This window comes from Simochromis diagramma, unplaced genomic scaffold (assembly GCF_900408965.1).
Source record: "Simochromis diagramma unplaced genomic scaffold, fSimDia1.1 OVJJ01000557.1, whole genome shotgun sequence".
In the NCBI taxonomy this organism is placed as follows: Eukaryota; Metazoa; Chordata; class Actinopteri; order Cichliformes; family Cichlidae; genus Simochromis; species Simochromis diagramma.
The window spans coordinates 2684878-2704801 of NW_024387156.1; the positions used below are offsets into that span (position 1 = coordinate 2684878).

The following is a 19924-nucleotide window of genomic DNA, read 5'->3' on the forward strand; positions in this document are numbered from 1 at the left end:
TGAGTTTTAGAATAGCATGTTTATTAATGGTATATTTTTGCATAGGGAAACATACTCATTTCCAGAAATGACTTCATTAGAATCTGTCAATAGCAATGTCTAAATGTGGTTCTAAAGGTTGAATATCCCCCACAACAGATGAATAACATAAGGTCATAAACACTGGTTCAGACGGCTTTCACGCAAACATTATACATTCAAAGAGGATCAGACCGGTAAGTGCGAGACTTTAGTTTATGCCATGCAAAAATATATGACTGACAATAATTTCAGCTGAAAAACAAACAAAAAACAAAAAATCCACATAGTAAAAAGTACTTAAAAGGCTCGGTAAAGCTGCCAAGAAACTACTTTCTGCTTGAAGCAGCAGCCCTTTCCACAGTAAATCTCGAGGTCAGGATTAATGTCAGCACTTCAGCTTTCCAATATGGAATGGAATGGACTCAGCTCTATCCAGATGTTAAAACTGTGACCAAAGTACACAATAATGAACACAGAGGCGTTCCCATATCGCTGTAACAGGGGACCGCTCTCTGCTTCACTGCAGCGTTGTTATTTTTAGGTACCAGCGTACCTCAGTGTGCATCATGCATGCCCATTTTAAGTGATAAAAAGATTTTGTTGTTGTTATCACATGGCTAACTCAATTCCAACTATAGAGTTAATGTGAAAAGGACGACAGTCTATGTGAATTGCAGTCATGCAATAACTGATGACATGTTTTAATGCCTATGCCTTCTCTGATGTAAGGGATATATGTCTGGAAGCAAGCAAGCAGTTTTTTAATATAATATCTGGAAAAGTTATGATGGAAAAAAAATGTTCAAATATGCATTCAAATATTCTCTGAGAAAAAAAACTTTCATTCATTACATACTATCTTGAGCACATGGAGTAAACTGTGCAGTAGCAATGTACTTTCAGTTACACAAACAAATCAATATGGCATCACTGTCAGAGGAAAACCTGCAGCTCTACAATCCCATTTTTAGTAACCAAGTGTGGTTTCCTGCTGTAAGTCTGAATTACAGGAAAGGTTTTCAAAGGCCATTAAAAAAAATTAAAAAGCAAACATGCATTTCAAGTAACAGCAAAAAAAAGAAATACATATTGGAGTCACCAAATCAATGGAGTTGTTCCAGGAAACAGCAGCAGTAGGGTAGAGCATTGAATATCATTGATAGTTCATAGAAAAGAGCCCTCTGCAGTCCCTTTGTTCCTCATACAGCAAACAGTTCAACATCTGATCATCTGCAGCCGTGAAACTAAAAAATAGGAAGTACCACCTGCAGTACGACTGTTTGCTCAGAAACAGCTGTTCACAATACTGAACATGACCTGCTAATCACAATCATCGAGCAGTTTGGACTCTGGTGTGATGCAGTGTAACATGAAATATATGGACACATACATTGATTATCAGAATTTGAACTATAATAACAGTGGCCGCCTAAACAGCACTTGTTTGTCTTTAAACCACAGAGTTTCAAAAAAATCTAGAGGGAACCAAGTCAACCCCACGCTCAGTTAACGCCAGTCTGTATCTGTGGCACAAAATAAATATGCATGTATTTACTGCACTGTGTGTTTGTGTGTGTGTTCGCGGGGGTGGGGTCTTACAAAACACGGTGAAGCGAACTAGCTTGCAGGGGGAAATAGTAGACAGTGGGTGAAAGCAAATCACAGAGCTGATTACTACAACTGACACATTATTATAACTGCATAATAATGATAATACAGACCTCCATGCACTGACAGCACACTGCAGTGGATAAATCAACTGATACAGATGCTCCGTTTGTAATGTGGCATCACATTTGTGCTGCATTTATAAGGTTTTTCACGCGTGACCTATAAAAGCTGAAAATAGAACACAGCTGTAGGCCCCGAACGTAGTACAGCATAACATGAAGTACCATAAACTGCAAAACCTCTGAACTTTAGTGTCCCCCAAAATGCACACTCAGTGTTATCTCTAGATTTCCTTCAACTCTTTGGTTTGTTGTATGGCTTGTTACTTCAGGACCTGCACCGGTGAGGGCAACGCTGTTTGTCACCAAACCATGTAGGGTCTGAAAACAACACCTACAGCTTACAAAATACCTCCAACAGTAAAGTGATAGGCACTGCTTATTGACATTGTTTTTGGTAGAACTTTTCAGTTGCTGCTGCCCTGCTGGTTTATTTGAATAGAGCGAGGAACTTGATGAGTTTGCATGTCTGTACACTTTCGGTAAGAGGACACTGTCTGCATGAGAGCCTGAACTGGTGTGTCGCTTTCTTTAAAGTTGAATTTTATAGCAAAAAAAAAAGATCATAATATCAAGACACATCACATGCCAATTATGATTAATTAATAGCTGTAATTCTTGATAAATTTGATCTTGATTTCAGTATTTTATGATATGATGATATGATTATGATAGACCTCTATTTCAAACATTGTGTAAACATGCTGCACAAGCTTGAAACGCTATCACCTTAACAGTACTGGGCATGTGTCTTCCACTCAGCAGAGTGAGTGTGTTACTTAGGCATCCTGTTGTCAGGTTTTCGTTTGGTGGGAAACAGAAATGAAGACGCACATCAACAGTTCACACTGTTTCCTGACAGCATTGCATCCAAAATGTGGATTTTAAGTCACGTGCCAGTAAACTGTGCGTACATTCTTTCCACAGGTGAAGGTTTGCGTGAGTTTCTATCGTGGTCGTCAGCTGGAGGAGAAGGAACAACTACAAAGCTTGTACAGTTTTTTGTAAACCACTTGCACATTTTGCATGGGCATTTTTGGCTGTAGTGTTTGTTAACAATGTATTTGAAACTTTTAAAGCAACTAAATCTAAAAGCAAGTTCTATATTTCCTATACGCGTGAAGAAAAAACATGTTTGCAAATAGTGGGCCTCATCACAACTTAACCGCAATCAGACCCATCATAGGTTAATACTCTGCTTCATCGTTTTAACATTAAGTAAAGTACATAAAGATTTGGTAACCGTACAAGCAACACAGTCTGTCTTCATACAGTTTTGGATATATCACCATAGTCAGGTTACTAGATATCATTCGAGCCAAAATACATGTCATTTAAGGTTTATAATCACAGCCACTATCAAAGTCCATATAAAGCCCTGAATTAAAGCTTCTACCACTCAGCTTCGATCTATGATCTTGCAGCAACAATTACACTTTCCACTTTGGCTCATAATTTCTGATGGAACTCCCCTCAGGAGGTCTCTGATCCTCTGATTTGCTAAAGTTGTACACCTGACCAGGATTGGTGGGTTCTTGCTGTATTGCTACAAGTCTTAGGTCTGTGTGTGAAGAAACTAATACCTGAGGGCACGCCCTATAAGCTCCCATACCATCACCACCCTCAGCGGGTAAAAGTGTTTGTGCAACTGATGTGCAATAAAATGACCAGATATTGCTCTTTTCTAACTTGCTAGAGCGTCACGTTGCTGCCATTCTCTCTCTTTCAGTGTTTGCCCTATTATGGATGACGTGTCAGTGGTGAAGACCTTTATTTTTGAAGCAGCGATGGACCAGTATAGTCCAAGACTGAATGCTTTTTTAAAGCCCTATTTCGTTTAATTTTCACCAAAATATTTGGATAAATGATTCCTTGTTTTATACCATTTCTGCACACAAGTACTTGACCTAAACATTTTTAACTGTTGACTCAACCTTCATTGACGCTTGCAAAAATAAGGCCATATTCTTATAAGTGTGGTGCTACAGTAAGAAGAAGCATTTCATTAGTCAAGCCCAATGAGTAATTTCAAACAGCTCGATCCTATAAAAAAGTTTCAATATTTCAGGACATAATTTATGTATTACAAAAACATTGCTACATGTGACAACATTTCTTTATCACAATGACACATTTAGGAGATTGTGAAGTCTTAGCAGTTGTGCATTGTGTCATTTCACTTCAGTTGACGTCCAAACCAAACAGCTTTGTTGTCCACATTTTTCTCTAAGAGACACAATTTTCCCCATTTCATGGTTTCCACTTACTGTATAAGACAGCCACAAATGATTTAAACATTCTGTACATCTTGATAACTAATAAGTGCATTTTGTATATATTTTTATACACACTGATGTGTTTAAAACTATAATTCTAAAGCAAAGTAATAATAACCCAAGGAAAACCTAAAAATAACCTAAAGCGAAGATGAGTAAAAATAATGTTAACTCAAAGTCATTTATGGCCTTTTACCACATGCTGAGTAACAGGATCAAAGTCGTCATATAGGCAATTGGACGGTGTTCTCATCACCAGTCATAAAGCTGCAAAGCCCTGAAATCTAAACCTGTACATGTTTAACATGCTTCCATTACATGGCAACCATACGTGGCCATACTAGCTAAAGCCCAACAAGATTTTTCCCTGCAATAAGAACCTTTAAATGTGTCTATATGCATCTAACATGGGACAATAAAACGTTAAGTAGATAGAGCTGAGCAGTGCCTCTGAAAATGGCTTTTGTTTGTATTGCGAACATTTAGGCAGGACTTACCACCAGACTTGACTTTCTCAACCCATGTTTTAGCCTCTGCAAAGTGTATTTTCAAATCAAAGCTTCCATCCATTAGTCAAGCCCATGCACCACACCCAGAAAAAACATTTTACTACAACACAACGGTGTCCACATTTTCATATAACACATATCTAAGCAAATATCAAACAATGTGTGCATGTGACTTTACACATAGCAACACCAATAATGTTCACTTACATTAGCCCACAGACACCTCAGCCTACACGCCAGCCTTAAACAGCACAGCCACTGAATCCAATCAGCTATATGAGTGCAGGCAACACCTGAGTATCTCAGATAACACCAGAAAAATCCACAGAGTCTAAAGGAACTGGGAAAATACTGGGAACTGCAGTCTTTTCCATGTGTCCACGTGTTTTTGTTGCAATAAATCAAGCATGGGACCTAAATGATATATATGACAGCAGGTGTATATACTTGGAGGCTGGATCACAGTCTACAGTTCTCACACTTAGGCCTCAGTCACACCAGCCTAGAGACCTGTCAACTTCTGGGAACCTTCCAGTGAAAAATGGATATTTCCCAACCAGATGGCGAGTGGTTGCTGGGTGAAATTGCTCACACAGATGGTGCTGCATCAAAAACTTCCTTGTGATTGCTTTAGATGCTAGCAGACTGCCACAGTAGTTTGCATGGAAGATGCCAAGTTGTCTCTAAACACTACACCCGCAAGAGCAAAACTTGCTATGCAAAGTGAAAAGACAGGACATTAGCCTTCAAAGTAAAAGTCAAGCCTCACTGCTTCAGCCAACCAGCTGTAAAAGGCAAAACTTTTAGTTGGACGGCACAGGTTGTCCATTTCCGGTTTGTGTGGCACTTTTCACTACCACTCGGAGTAGCCGAGGACACGTTTTTCTCATGTGTAGTTGCCAGATGGTAGTCAACTGATCTCCAGGCCTGCGTCACTGGGGCCATACAGACCAAGTTCACACTTTCAGTAGGTCATGATATAACAGCTGAGCTACCTTAATTGCAACCAAATGTATATTATTTAGGGAACAAAGTTGTTTTCTTCATACGACAGTAAAAAGAGCATATTTCCGCAAAGTTTCACACACTTCCTTTCACACTGTAAAAATTGCTCTATCTTTAGGATAACAGAGTAGATGATAAACAGCTAGTGGAAGCTTTCATAGAGCTTAGCCGTAAGTTACTATCTCAGGTGGCGCACCACCACAACCAAAAGATGTGCACTTGCTACACTGGTTAATGTCGAGTAATCACACATGCAGCTTTTTTGTACCGTGAAACATATGATCATGTTTCCATAAAATATTACTGTTCTTTAACTAAAGGCAAGGCACATAATGTGTTTTACGAAATATCGTGCAAAAGTTTAACAACAGAGCTATTATTAAATTCAAAGAAACATATAGCCTTCCATCCACTTCCCTCTGATGTAGTCTGCAGAACAGAGGGAGGAAAAGAAGGATGAGGAAGAGCAAGACAGAGATGGAGAGGTATTATCAAGTTGAGCCATGCATTGGTTAGGTCAGCACAGCGACCAGGACAGCACCATGCAATATACATCAGCTTTAAGACAACTTTAACTGAACCTTAAACTAAAATCCAGTTCATATCAACACTTTCTGTCCATGTCATTGATCCCTTGTAGGCACTAAATTAACTTAGCTATAGCCCCCAAACCGTGGGAAAGAAAAAGGAAATACACCGACATCTCTGCTCTAATGCAAGGTAAAGTACATTTTAGGTGTGGCCTGACAGAAAACAGACAAGATCAAATCAAATTTCAAGATATAAGATTCAAATTATATGGGGACACGTCCAAGTAAGATTCCTTAGAAATTGATCATTCATGCTCATTCCCATAGTAACTCACACAAGCATTTATAAATGTAAAGACAACAGGAGGCAGGAGAAACAGAAGGAAAATGTTAAAATGGAATTTCTGTTTTTTGTCCGAATTGCTGTACAAACACACACGTGAAGCCTGTCCATATCTGTGAACTGCTGCCTTTTTCTGCTGCTTGGTGCATTTTGGTGCAAGGCGTTTGCATGATCCCACAGATGTTTGCTTCCTGTATCTTGCATGATCAAAACTGTAAATATCACTGGAAATCCTGGGTCCAATATTTCCAGTGACTATACCACCTGCTTTGCTAACAGTTCACTGGAAGCCCAGTGAAGCAATTTTCTATCTTCTTCAGCTGTTGAACTTCAGCACATTCTCTTTAAAGCCTCTGCTTTAACTTGAGCAGGTCTGAGCGTAAACCCTTTTAAATACACAGCGCCACAAGCTTAGGGGTTCAGAATTAATCACGTAAACAAAACTTCCTCACGCAAAAAGGTCAGTCATGAAGTTCCATTAGATTCTGTACTGGGACCAGTACCTACATTATATATGCTTCCCTTACGGACTATTATTAGAACACACTGCAAACATTTATTTTATCTACTGAGCCAGTTTTAGTGCTGTTGAGCCACATGACAAATTCAAATGGCTAAATGCTGCTGGGGCACATGCACTTCTCCTCCCCTTTTTCTCACTGTATTATATCATAATGTTTACCTTACCATATAAAGACTAAACTGGTGCTATGTGAATATTATAGAATTGAATCATTGTCCTGCTGAATGATAAAATGTCCTCGGGTGAGTTTTCCATAGAACGTGGAAACAAAGCTCTGCAAGATTCTGTTTTCTTTTCTGAGAACAGAAAGTGTTCAGACCTACATCCTAGGGAGCATTGGGTTTCCTAGTTAAAGCTGAAAATATATGGCTCTCTGAACCAATATTCATTTTATTATTTCGCATTGAAGGTGCTGAAGCATAGGACTTGAAGAAAACTGTCATTGGTCAGACCACAGCAGTGGGGACACTTTAAAAAAAACTTTCTTCCAATAAGAATATTTGTTTCCAGGGAGATGGAGACAAATGTGGGTCATGGAAACAGCCTACAACAACTACACCAAGGAACAATGTCTGGAGTTTTCTCTTACTCTCTGTGCACAGAAAGCAAGTGGAAAAAACTGACGGACTGCAGAAACAATCCAGCAGAAAATTTCCTGTGAATAATACAGGTTACTCGGAAACTCTTCTCGTGTGGTATCCAATCAGATCAATCACATATCAAAAACACATTTTTACATCGTTACATCCACGGAAAAATAATATGCCGACAAGTGTTTAGGAGACTGCTTTAGACTCACCAGTTCTTAGAAATAAAGTATGGCACAGACTATAATGTATTACTTCTTAAAAATCTTGACATTGTCAACATGTAACACTATCTTACACAAATGACATTGTGTAAGATTTATCAAAGGGCCATGGTGCACATGTCTACTACTGTTTCTTTTAGAGTTTACAATGAGTTTTATTTGCCAGAACTGATGATGTTTAAGGTGCATTCAAGAATCTGATCCTCAATTTTATTCCTTCTTTCATCATTATGTTTTTTCACCTTTTTAAATGTTTCTGAAGATTTCAGTCAATGTTAAAATGTAGCTTGCAAGCCTTTCAGTAGACCACTATAGAAATGTATTTGGTAACTGAAGCTGTGAAACGTCAGCGATAACAGAACACTGCTTTGCCTCGCTAGCAATAATGCAAACTCTATATCAACATTTACACAGAAAACCAAGGGCTCGACCTACCTTAAAATGCTTAATTTGTTGATGTTGGCACTTCAAACTGGAAAACAACTCTAGCACCGTTCTTCTGTTCACCTGTGTCGCCCAGCCCAGTCCCAAATCAAACCCTACTGCTGCTGTTCCATCACACGTTGTTCAGATTGGGTTGGGGTTGAACTACACAGAGCAGAACTTGTCAGGGACCACCACTTATTCTACAGCTAGACGACACACCCAGATTTTGTCCACAGTTCAAGTCATATATGCATAACATGCTCATCAGCATCAACAACTTCATCAAAAACAAAAAACAGTCTGCTAAACCTCCAGCTTGGCAACATACCACATCATAACTTTTGAAAGAAACGTATTTTACTGTAATCATAGTGCAGCACCTGCTTTATCTCTTTCTAACCCACCCACACACAAACACAGATCCTGTCATTTTGAGACAAACAGAAACTACAGGACATCTCTTCAAAGCAGGAATGAGTGTGGAAATGCAGGAACCATCACATTCTCATACACAATCATCTACAGACACACGCGCACACTACATTACACAACCAGGCTACAGTTCAGCCACATTCAGCAGCCAATGTACTGCTGGCTGTGCTGCCACATCATCCAGGTATGTGTTTGCCTTTTGATAATTCTACTGAGGAAGTCACGTCAATGTCAAACACTGTACGTTTGGAACTGAGGTCATGGCCCACTCATGCACTCTAACATGGCATAGTAAAACTGGGCCTTGCTCCACACTTGCTTTCAGCTGTAGCATTGTGTGCTGTGGAGGAGGAGGCATGAATATAGCTCTTATATTCCACTATTACTCGTTGTTTTCTACCAAAGAGCACAATCAAACAGTCTTACAAACATGAGCCTTGCAAAGCAACTAAATAATTTCAGGTGGATGATTGTCAATAAAAAAGATGAAGCCTCTGTGTTTTGTTGGGAAGAGTGAAAGAAACTGCGCTATTCAGCTTGTAATTTTCTTCAGACGTATCAATGACATACTTAAAAAGTGCAAATAAACATTAAATATTAACAACCTCTTCTGGTCGGTTCAGAAATTAAAGGAGGCTTATTTGCATATATTATAAGCAGCACCTGCAGCGGAGAGTGGGGCATTTTAAGTGTTGAGGGAGGGATGAGGTCTATATAGGCCTTGTAGTTGACTTAGTGTCGAGATCCAGGGTACAGGGGTCAAGGCTGACATCCATCCCAGGGAAACAGGACTCATCCTGGGGACACAGTTAAGTTTCAGGCTTCTGAGAATCTGATGTGTTGATGCCTGGTTCTGGTCTGTAGTTCATTTGGACCAATGAAACCTCTGCATTAAGTCGTTACTTTTCTTTGAAAATATGCCATTTGTGACAAACATGTAATGTCATAAAGCATAGTTCATTCTGGGGATATAAAACGGCTGAGAGAGCCCAGCATCCTTCTTCCATCCAGGACGTCTCTTTACACATATATAAATATATTGCAACGTATATTTATATATATGTATGACCAGAGGTTAATATATTTTTCCTCTGGAAATGTCTTCACAATATTATTTTCTCCCCCCAGAAGTTTACTGTCATGACAATCACGTTTCCTCCAAAGTTCCCTCAGTTGCCCAAATACCAAGACTGGAAAGGAGACAGACACACAATTAAAACACAAATACAACGACTCAGCTTAGAAATGTACAAAGTCAGAGTTCCTCTCACACACAAGTATAATCCAAGACTTTCTTGATCATGTTGAACTAAACACTGCTACTGAAAACATTTATGTGCAGTATTAGAGAGACGTTTGCCAGCAGCAGCTACAACTCAACCTTTGAAACTTCCATTTGGGAATACACGGCACAGAACTAAAAATACCAGAATTTTCCAGATATTGAACAGTGAAATCTCTAAATTTCTGGTGTTTGGGGTCATCTAATCCTTCCTGAAACGACTTTTACAATGAAGTAAACCATACTGACCTGCGCTTGGTAGAGTCCACCTGGGTCTCGAGGGGTGACTCCCACGAAGGATGATCGATTAGCTGGAGGGGTCCCCGGGGCAGAGTATGCTGAGGGTTAACAACATCATTCTTACACTATCTCCATGAACTCACAATTAGTTGAACAATGCAACACCTTACACAATGAGTTCCGTCAACAGCAACAGCAACAACTATAGCATAGTACAGCATCAAATGCCCTGAAGTCAACTCTGCTCACTGTAGAATATTTGGCTGAATTAAGTTTGCTTATTGTTCGTCTTTCCCTTCAGAATTATCTGAGAAATTGATGTGAACTGGGCAGAGTATTGCCCATCTCCTCTTTACTCTATATTCTATAAATATATTATATTTATTCTGTCTGTATTGCAGGTTGGAAGTTGAAATAAAACCCCAAACTCCACAAATGTCGCCCAGCTTAGATCTGGGCTTTAAGTGTCCACTGTATATGAAATACAACTGACACACATTTAAATGTTTACACAAAAATGAGCAGAAAGGTTTGGAACAGCAATGTAAACAAAATATTCAATTAACTGCTAACTAACAACGGCATTGTAACAACACTGTCTTTATCAGGTATTAACATCAGTCCACCTCCTGCGTCTGGACCTCCCAGTCTATTCTCATACCTTTTTTTACAAGAAAGTGCAAATGGGTCACCTGCTCAACCAAGTGAGTGCAGAAAGCAGTATCTCAAAAGGCAGAGTTAATTCTTTTCATATTGTGTTTGAATGATAATGACCATCTCCTAACAGTGTCGTTTTTGAAAAACATTTTCCACTTTTAATGTATGTAGTTGATCTGAATAACAGTATGGCATCAGATTTCTGTCAGAAATCACAAACTTGACAAAATATGAGAAAATTCTAATATCGTGCATTGGACATGGAAGTGTACACAGCAGCTTCCACTGAACTGTTTTATTCTGGGCAGCATATTAATATTTGCTTATACTTTGGAAAATCAAATTTGCAGCGTTTACTAATAACTTTTATTTGACCAGCTTGTTACTGAAGATATACTGGAAGTTATTTGATTTTATGGAACAGATCATTAGTTGCTCTACTTGTCACTGATGCTCTAAGCCTCATTTTCACCGGTATTCACTGAAATGTTTTGTACAAACTGTATATATATGTATATATTATCTGTATATATAGTAGATTATTTATGAATACTTACTGGGTGATGTGGGGGAGTTTGCTCCTGCATCAGAGGACGTGGTAGTAGCTTTTGACTCTGTAGGAAGGGTCGGCCTAGAAAGGGAGGATGGGGGACTCGCCAGAGAGGGTGCAGGTCCAGGGGGTGCCAACATTTGTGACGAGATGTAGTGACTGGGCACTTTGACCTGGTTACTTCCATTCAGCTGGAATATTTTGGAAATATGAAATTTATTCATTAAAGAAGCATTAAACCCACAGTAATATGAAATATGCTAGTGTTATGGACAGAGGTGATGTCATGTGCCTCTGAGGGTTTTCTCCTTAGGGTGGAGACTGGAACTCACAGGAAGTGGTCTAATTTATACATTGCACTGTGGATATCCAGTGTGGAATAAAAAATTAGATGCGATTTCCTCTTTCTTTTGGTTGCTGCCTTTACGGGTCGCTACAACAGATCATCTGCGTCCATCTCACCCTATCCCAGCATCCTCCTTGGTCACACAAGCCCTCTACATGTGCTCCTTTATTACATCCATGAATCTTCTGAGGTCTTCCTCTTTTCCTCCTGCCTCTCAGCTCCATCTTCATCATCATTCTCTGTCTGATATATCTGCACTCGCTCTCCTGCACATGTCCAAACTATCTCAGCCTCTCTGGCTGTCCTTCTGATGTCCTCATTTCTAACCTTCTATATTTCTACACCTTGCATGTTCACCTTTCCTCCTGTCTCCCTCTAATTCACACACACATATCCTGACTTGCTTCTACCTTCACCGCTCCACATTCAGGGTTTTTTTTTATGTAAAAAAAGTACTTGCTGCATCAAAGTTCTTCTCTTTGTGTCTTTTTTTACTTTTATGTTTATACATGTGGAGATATTGTCACTCTCCATCTATAGACAGGGGTGCGCATAAGTGGTCTGCAGGTGCGCATGCGCTGTCAAAATAAAAGACGTGCACCAGATAAGAAGTTGCAACGTGCGTTTGCGTACATAAGATTTTCTGGCTTCAAACAAATGCCAGCTCACCTCCTGCAACCACTTTTCAGAGAATACGCGCTTTTGTTGCGGTTCCGACTCCTTCTAACATTTCTTTGGAGGTGGAGGAACACCAAAGTAATTGCTTAAAGGAGCTTGCTTCTTTGACATCTTTAAGAGTTCTAAACAAACGTCTGTCCTCCTCCAGAAAATCTTATGTACGCAAACGCGCGTTGCAACTTCTTATCTGGCGCACGTCTTTTATTTTGACAGCACATGTGCATCTGCGGACCACTTATGTGCAGCCCTGTCTATAGTTACAAAGTGCTGCAGGTCTGGAGGAACTGCTAATATGGTGATTGAATTGGTTGCACAAGAAATATCTGTCTTCAAAAACATTTGTACTTATTTTTGCAGCATACATGTAATACTAGCTTGAGGTGAAGTGGAGAAAGGGAATAGTGTGTTGGCTTGTGTTGACTAGATGTACTCACTGAGCTAGGGGCTTGATTGGCAGGGTCACAGGCTAATGAAACCAGATCCTTTAGAGGGTCTTGGGCAAGATGAGGAGGATAACGGATCGCTCCATGGGGGAAGTAGGAGGAAGATGGGAAATGAAGAGATGAGGAGGGATGTGGACTCCGGGACAGACCTGAGAAAAAAAATGACATGTTGTTCTGTGCATCCTTTAAGTAAATAACAAATTAACATATAACATTAACATTAACACACACACACACATATATATATATATATATATATATATATATAAATTCACGGTTCGGTTCGGTTCGATACTTTGGTGTCACGGTTCGATATTTTTTCGATACAAAAAAATGTTCATGCCTTTTTAATTTGTTATTTATTAAAATTATAAATATATATTTTAACTCAAAAGTACAGTTTTTAAATTTAATGTTGCTGAAACAAAAGTAATTAAAAAAATAAATCTGATTGAGGAATCACTCATCTTTGGAAAAGTGAGTTTATTACAGAGAAATGGCTCTTTCCAAAATAAAAGCTATACTACACGCTTCTTCTGGGCTATATTCTCAGCAGCATATTGTAGCGGGTCAGGGCTGTTCGGGGTTCTGTTTGTACAGTTATGTTTTGTTTATGTTGCCATAGTGACGGGTGACGCCCTCTCGCTGCGACGGTGTGTCCTTCCGGGGTCAGAGGGCGCCCTGTGTGTTGTTGTTGTTGTTGCTGTGCGGTTGCCGCGCTGCGCAGTTAGCTAGCGGCAGTGTTCTTCTGCAGATGTCAATAAACGGCTGTGCTCCCTGGCTAGCTCACGGGAAGCAAGACCAAACGACACCTCCGTCTCCTCGTTGTCTGAGCTCGCCACATTGGTGTCAGAAGTGGGATGATGGTGGAACCCCATGTTCTGACCCGAGTGACTTTTCCCCCGCCGGTCGTGACCGGCCGGTGCGCCAAAAGAAGGCACCTGGACATTTGCAAAGTGAAAGCAAAAAACAAGCGCAAATTCAAACGCGATTTCAATATGTCACATATTGACAGTGGCTCACCGATGCCAATGACATAATTACCCAGCTACATTTCCTAAAGAATGCAAAAGCATTGACATATATTTTTCTTCCTACAATAGCCCGACGGGCAGGGCAGAGATAGATTTTGGTAGCCCGACTGGAAAAATCGCTAGCTCCGGGACGTCGGGCTAGCCATTTTGCAAGCCCTGTGTTACAGGCATGGCCCTTTAAGGATGAAGCATGATGGGAAATGTATTCGGGATGTGTGTAGCGGGACTGCCTGGTGTGTGTGTGAAGAGAGAGAGCGGAGAAGGGGGAAAGTAACGGTTAGCTACAGAAGAGACGAAAAGAAAATAAATAAAAGGAATATAATAACTCCCTCGACAGCCAGAGTTGTGTCGGCGATGCTCGCTGTGAGTAAACTGTTTCAGCCCACTGTACGCGGTGTTCGTGCCTTAGAGAAGAAATAAAGTTCGGTGAAGCAGTTTCCTACGCCTCCTTCGATCTTTTTGCTAGCGGAGTTGACCTGTATAGTAAGCTGTTGCCGGCTACGAGTCAGTTACGGAACCTTCAAGTAACTGCCAGAGGTTTCCTTACTACGGTTCGGGGCCGCGGATCTGGCGCGGTAACACCTGTATCTGATTGAGGAATCACTCATCTTTGGAAAAGAGAGTTTATTACAGAGAAATGGCTCTTTCCAAAATAAAAGCTATACTATACGCTTCTTCTGGGCTATATTCTCAGCAGCATATTGTAGCGGGTCAGGGCTGTTCGGGGTTCTGTTTGTACAGTTATGTTTTGTTTATGTTGCCATAGTGACGGGTGACGCCCTCTCGCTGCGACGGTGTGTTCTTCCGGGGTCAGAGGGCGCCCTGTGTGTTGTTGTTGTCGTTGTTGCTGTGCGGTTGCCGCGCTGAGCAGTTAGCTAGCGGCAGTGTTCTTCTGCAGATGTCAATAAACGGCTGTGCTCCCTGGCTAGCTCACGGGAAGCAAGACCAAACGACACCTCCGTCTCCTCGTTGTCTGAGCTCGCCACATTGGTGTCAGAAGTGGGATGATGGTGGCACCCCATGTTCTGACCCGAGTGACTTTTCCCCCGCCGGTCGTGACCGGCCGGTGCGCCAAAAGAAGGCATCTGGACATTTGCAGGACTTTGTGTGGGGTAATGGGGTCGTCGGGGACGACTGACCCCTTAGGTGGGGGCTATGTAGCGGGTCAGCGCTGTTCGGGGTTCTGTTTGTACAGTTATGTTTTGTTTATGTTGCCATAGTGACAGGTGACGCCTTCTCGCTGCGACGGTGTGTCCTTCCGGGGTTAGAGGGCGCTCTGTGTGTTGTTGTTGCTGTTCTTCTGCAGATGTCAATAAACGGCTGTGCTCCCTGGCTAGCTCACGGGAAGCAAGACCAAACGATACCTCCGTCTCCTCCTTGTCTGAGCTCGCCACAATATTAAACATATCAGGTCCCCATAAGGAGAATCATGTGCTAACGGCTGTCTAAATGACTCGGGTAAAGTTTGTAGCATTCATGCTTGTTGTTTTTGTCTGCTTCCACTTGTCTTTGCACTAGGATGATGTCGGCTAAATGTGCAGTCATATTCGTTGTGTTCCCACTAGTGCTGTCAGCGTTAATCTCGTTGAAATGACGTTAACGCCACAACACGGCAAATCTCCGAGCTACCCCTGCGTGGGGCTAGACGGCCAACACGTTAACGAGCTTACTGCGCTAACACACTAGTTCCCACCCATGTAATTGAGCATTGCGTGGCACATCCAACATACTGTTTTACTTTAGTCCATGACGCGCTTACCTTCAGGGTCATACGTCACATGAAAACCAAAATAATTCCAAACGCCAGATCTGAATGAGGGTGGGGGAGGTTCAATTTGCCATGTTGCAAGGAGAGCTTAACTTCTGTCTCGCTAGCTTGCCCTGCGCTCTTCCTTCTGACAATGCTGTCTGTGTTGAACGCTCAGTGGATCTGCGCTCGACAGTGCAGCCTAGGCGGAGTAGTCGAACGCAGATTCACTGAGCGCTCAACACAGACAGCATCATCTGAAGGAAAGTTGATAAAATAAATTACAAATTTTGTATTGTTCATACATATGCGTACCGAACCGAAAGCACTGTATCGAACGGTTCAATATTGATACGAGTATCGTTGCACCCCTAATATATATATATATATATATATATATATATATATATATATATATATATATATATATATGTATGTGTGTGTGTGTGTGTGTGTGTGTGTGTGCTACTGACCACTGTGAACAGCTATAACAGGCCGGTGGTGCTGAGTAAAGGAACCCATTCTTGGTGAGTCTTCCTGGGGAGAAGGACTGTCCAGTTCTGCCTTCTTCACCGGGGGAGACAGCCCTAAATGAATCCCACAACACACAGACACACACACAGACACGCACACAGACACGCACGCACACACACAAAAGCACCCAAAATTTTCTGTCATTTGTACTTATGTCAGTTTCTCTAGAAATTGGTCTTAAAATAATATAATATATAATCATGAAGCACACGATCCTGACTCAGCAGAAACCAGTTGTGTACTAGACCACAGGTATTTGCATGGCTTATAATGGAAAGGTTTTCCAACTGTTTCCCTTTGTGCTGATGTTGCATTTTAAAACGTTTTGTGGCACCTAACCAAAAAAGTAAGACATTGTATGTAAGTGATACTCAGCTCCATCAAATTAGAATCAGAATTTCCAGGTTAGGCGCCGGTGATTAGAACTTTGTTAGAGTGGCGTGAGGAACCTGTCATTCTTAAATGTCAGATGTGGTCTGCCGTTCTTCTTTGGTATTTGGAAAGTATAAGGCAAGGAGTGCAGGCATTGGTGCCCTTCCATGTGCATACGTGGGAAGCTGGAAATGAGAATAACAGTAAGAGCCCCTCCCAGAGCCCCCCAGAGTAGACAACAGTCACAGAATATGGACTGACTGAGTCACATAGCATAAATGTGGTGGGATGCAAAAGCTAAAGCAGATTAAAATGCACAGTTTTCAGTTTCAGTTTTCAGTTTTATTTGTCATATGCAAGTTAGCACAGGGTCAACATTGCAATGAAATGTGTTTGACGAGCAGCAGTCACTCAGCAGCATGATACAGTAGGAGAAAATATAATAAAATAAAATAAATAAAATAAAGTAATAAAAAAATAGAAAAATAGTAAGGAGCAAAATATTAGAGAGATGTGGTAAAAGAGAAAAGATGACTAAATATATATGTATCTATAAATATAAATATATGTACACTAGTGATTAAATAAGAAAATCTTGAAAAGAAATATGACGGGAGGGCAGATGAGATATTGCACAGGAATAAGCAGCAGAAAATTACAGTATTGCACTTTTTAAATATAAATATCAATGACAATAAAGTGGAGTGACCAGTGCAGATTAAACAGAGTACTTGTGAAGCTGCAGGTAGCTTCTGAGTGCGTCCTGTGGACTGTGTTGTATGTGTTTAAGTGTTGTGGTTGAGGTGTCGTATGGCTTGGTGGTAAAAAAAAGTTTTTGAGTCTTGTAGTCCGAGCAGACAGGCTCCTGTAACGTCTGCCAGATGGTAACAAGGAGAACAGCTGATGTGCTGGGTGGCTGTGGTCCTTGATGATGCTGTGTGCTTTACGGAGGCATCGCTGGAGATAAATGTCCTGAATGGCAGGAAGCCTCGTGCCAGTGATGTGCTCTGCTGCCTTCACCACCCTCTGTAGTGATTTACGGCTGCTGGCAGAGCAGCTTCCGTACCAAACTGTGATGCAGCTCGTCAGCAAGCTCTCAATTGCACACCTGTAAAAATTTGAGGTGATGTTGGCGTTCATGCCAAACTTCCTCAGCCTCAGGAGAAGTCCTCAGTGATGTTGACTCCAAGGAATTTGAAGCCGCTGACCCTTTCGACCTTGACACTGTTGATGTGGATGGGCTGGTGTTCTCTGACTGGTCGTTTCCGGTAGTCCACTATCATCTCTCTAGTTTTGCTGATGTTGAGAGTCAGGTTATTTTCCAGACACCACTCGTACAGCGCCATCACCTCCTCTCTATAGGCCGTCTCATCATTGCCTGTGATGAGGCCTATGATGGTTGTGTCATCCGCAAACTTGATGATGATGTTGGACTCTTGTTTAGCAACACAGTCGCGTGTGAACAGGGAATATAGGAGGGGGCTAAGCACACAACCCTGTGGCGTACCTGTGTTTAGGATGAGTGGTGAGGAGGTGTGCTTACCAACTCTCACCACCTGGGGCCTGTTTGTGAGGAAGTTTAGAATCCATCTGCAGATTGGTGTTTCCAGCCCAAGGTCGACGAGCTTCGTGGCAAGTTTTGAGGGGATGATGGTGTTAAATGCCAAGCTGTAGTCGATGAAGAGCATCCTTGCATATGTATTCCCTTTCTCCAGGTGAGTGAGGGTGGTGTGCGTTGCCAGGGCGATGGCATCCTCTGTGGCTCTGTTTGTCCGATAGGCAAACTGAAGAGGGTCCAGTGTGTCAGGGAGGGAGGAGCAGATGTGACCTTTGACCAGCCGCTCCAGGCACTTCATGATGATGGATGTCAGTGCAACAGGACGGTAGTCATTCAGACAGGAGACCACTGATTTTTTGGGAACGGGAATGATGGTGGATGCTTTGAGGGACGTGGGGACCACTGACTGCCTCAGGGAGAGGTTGAAGATGTTGGTGAACACCTCTGCCAGCTCGTCTGCACACACTCTGAGTAGCCGGCCTGGGATGCCATCCGGTCCCGGAGCTTTGTGAGGATTGACCTTTTTAAAGGTCCATCTCACAGCTTCTGTTTTCAGAGTTAAAGTTGCAGCCTCACTGTCCTCCTGAGGGTAGAGGATCTGCTCTCTGTTGTCTGCATCAAAACGAGCATAGAAGTTGTTAAGCTCGTCTGCAAGAGATGCAGTGGGCTGAACACTGACTGTGTTGTCCTTCTTGTAGTCAGTGATGCAGCGCGCCCTTCATTGCAATGTATAGAAGGTATCTGCTGAGCCAGCAGCTGATACAGGCTGCCTGAGCAAATCCTATTCTTATGCATAACAACTGTCCAGAATCTGTTCATGACCCTGCCTCTTGATAAAAATACTGATAAAATATATGAATTCATTATTATTTAATTATACTACTGACTAGCTAGTATCGTTTTGGTGAATAACAGGATTTTCCTACATGCTAATCTTAAATATAATAATCCAAATAAGTGCATCACAAGATGCCAGGGCCAGATTTAATAAACAGGGCAAATTAGCATCTGAGCACAATACCCAAATAGGTTAGTTTTAGTTAATAGATTTAGTTGTTAGTTTTGATGAATTAGCAGTAAATTGCACAAATGTACTAACACAAATGTTAGTACATTAGTTTGCATACTTGATTTAAATATTCTCCTCACAGAAATAGATATACAACATAGTCAGTCACATAAAAATCCCGCCTCTTGCATTCAATTATGTCACTGTGCTCTCTTCATAATTACCAACAATATTTTTTTAAATGCCAAAAACCCGTTTGTGATGGTGCAATGTATTAGTAAACCTGGCCCTAATCTGTTCAGCAGCATGACTGTAAATAGGAAAGTCGATATGGTAGTCTTACCTCCTTCCATGTCATCAGTCCAGTTCCTGGAGCTGCTGGCTGGTGAGGAAGGTGAATGGTAATACTCCCCACCTGGACTATCAGCCTCTTCCTCTATAGAGCCAGACTTATGACGTTTACTCCTGAAGACACATAGAGAGATGCTCACACATTTAGGATCCTGGTTTCACTGAGCACCATGTGAGGAGATCAAGCATAGTCCAGTGTTAAAATGCATAAGGTAAGATTACTGTGAGGCCATAAGGACCTGTGTGTGGGCTGAAGTCAACTTGCTATTTAGCAGCATTACTGTTTCCCGTTTCATTCAGAGACCCAAATCATTTACAATCCAACCCTGGCAGCCCATTTTCATTTAACCATTTCTGGGCCTTTCTGGCCTTTGCTGCATGTCCCCCCCCCCCCCCCCCCCCCCTCTCTCTCTGCTTTCCTGTCAGTCTCTACTGTCACTATTAAATATTATTAATATTATTAAATAAAGCCAAAAAAGGGCAAGAACCAAAAAACATTTCTGTAAACTATTGTGTA

At 41.4% G+C, this 19924-nt stretch overlaps 1 protein-coding gene across 4 annotated transcripts in view; it reads right to left on the minus strand.

The window, feature by feature from the left end:
• The window catches only part of nfic (nuclear factor I/C), a 52656-nt gene continuing 32732 nt past the window's right edge, over positions 1 to 19924 (minus strand). For all 4 annotated transcript variants that reach the window (XM_040048569.1, XM_040048571.1, XM_040048568.1 and 1 more), the window contains exons 8-13: positions 19400 to 19521; positions 16057 to 16170; positions 12794 to 12951; positions 11343 to 11526; positions 10138 to 10226; positions 1 to 9796 (exon numbers count right to left, since the gene is read on the minus strand). In XM_040048569.1, the coding sequence (XP_039904503.1) occupies positions 9776 to 9796; positions 10138 to 10226; positions 11343 to 11526; positions 12794 to 12951; positions 16057 to 16170; positions 19400 to 19521 (688 nt within the window). In that variant the 3' untranslated portion in view covers positions 1 to 9775. The remainder of the gene's footprint in view (positions 9797 to 10137; positions 10227 to 11342; positions 11527 to 12793; positions 12952 to 16056; positions 16171 to 19399; positions 19522 to 19924) is intronic.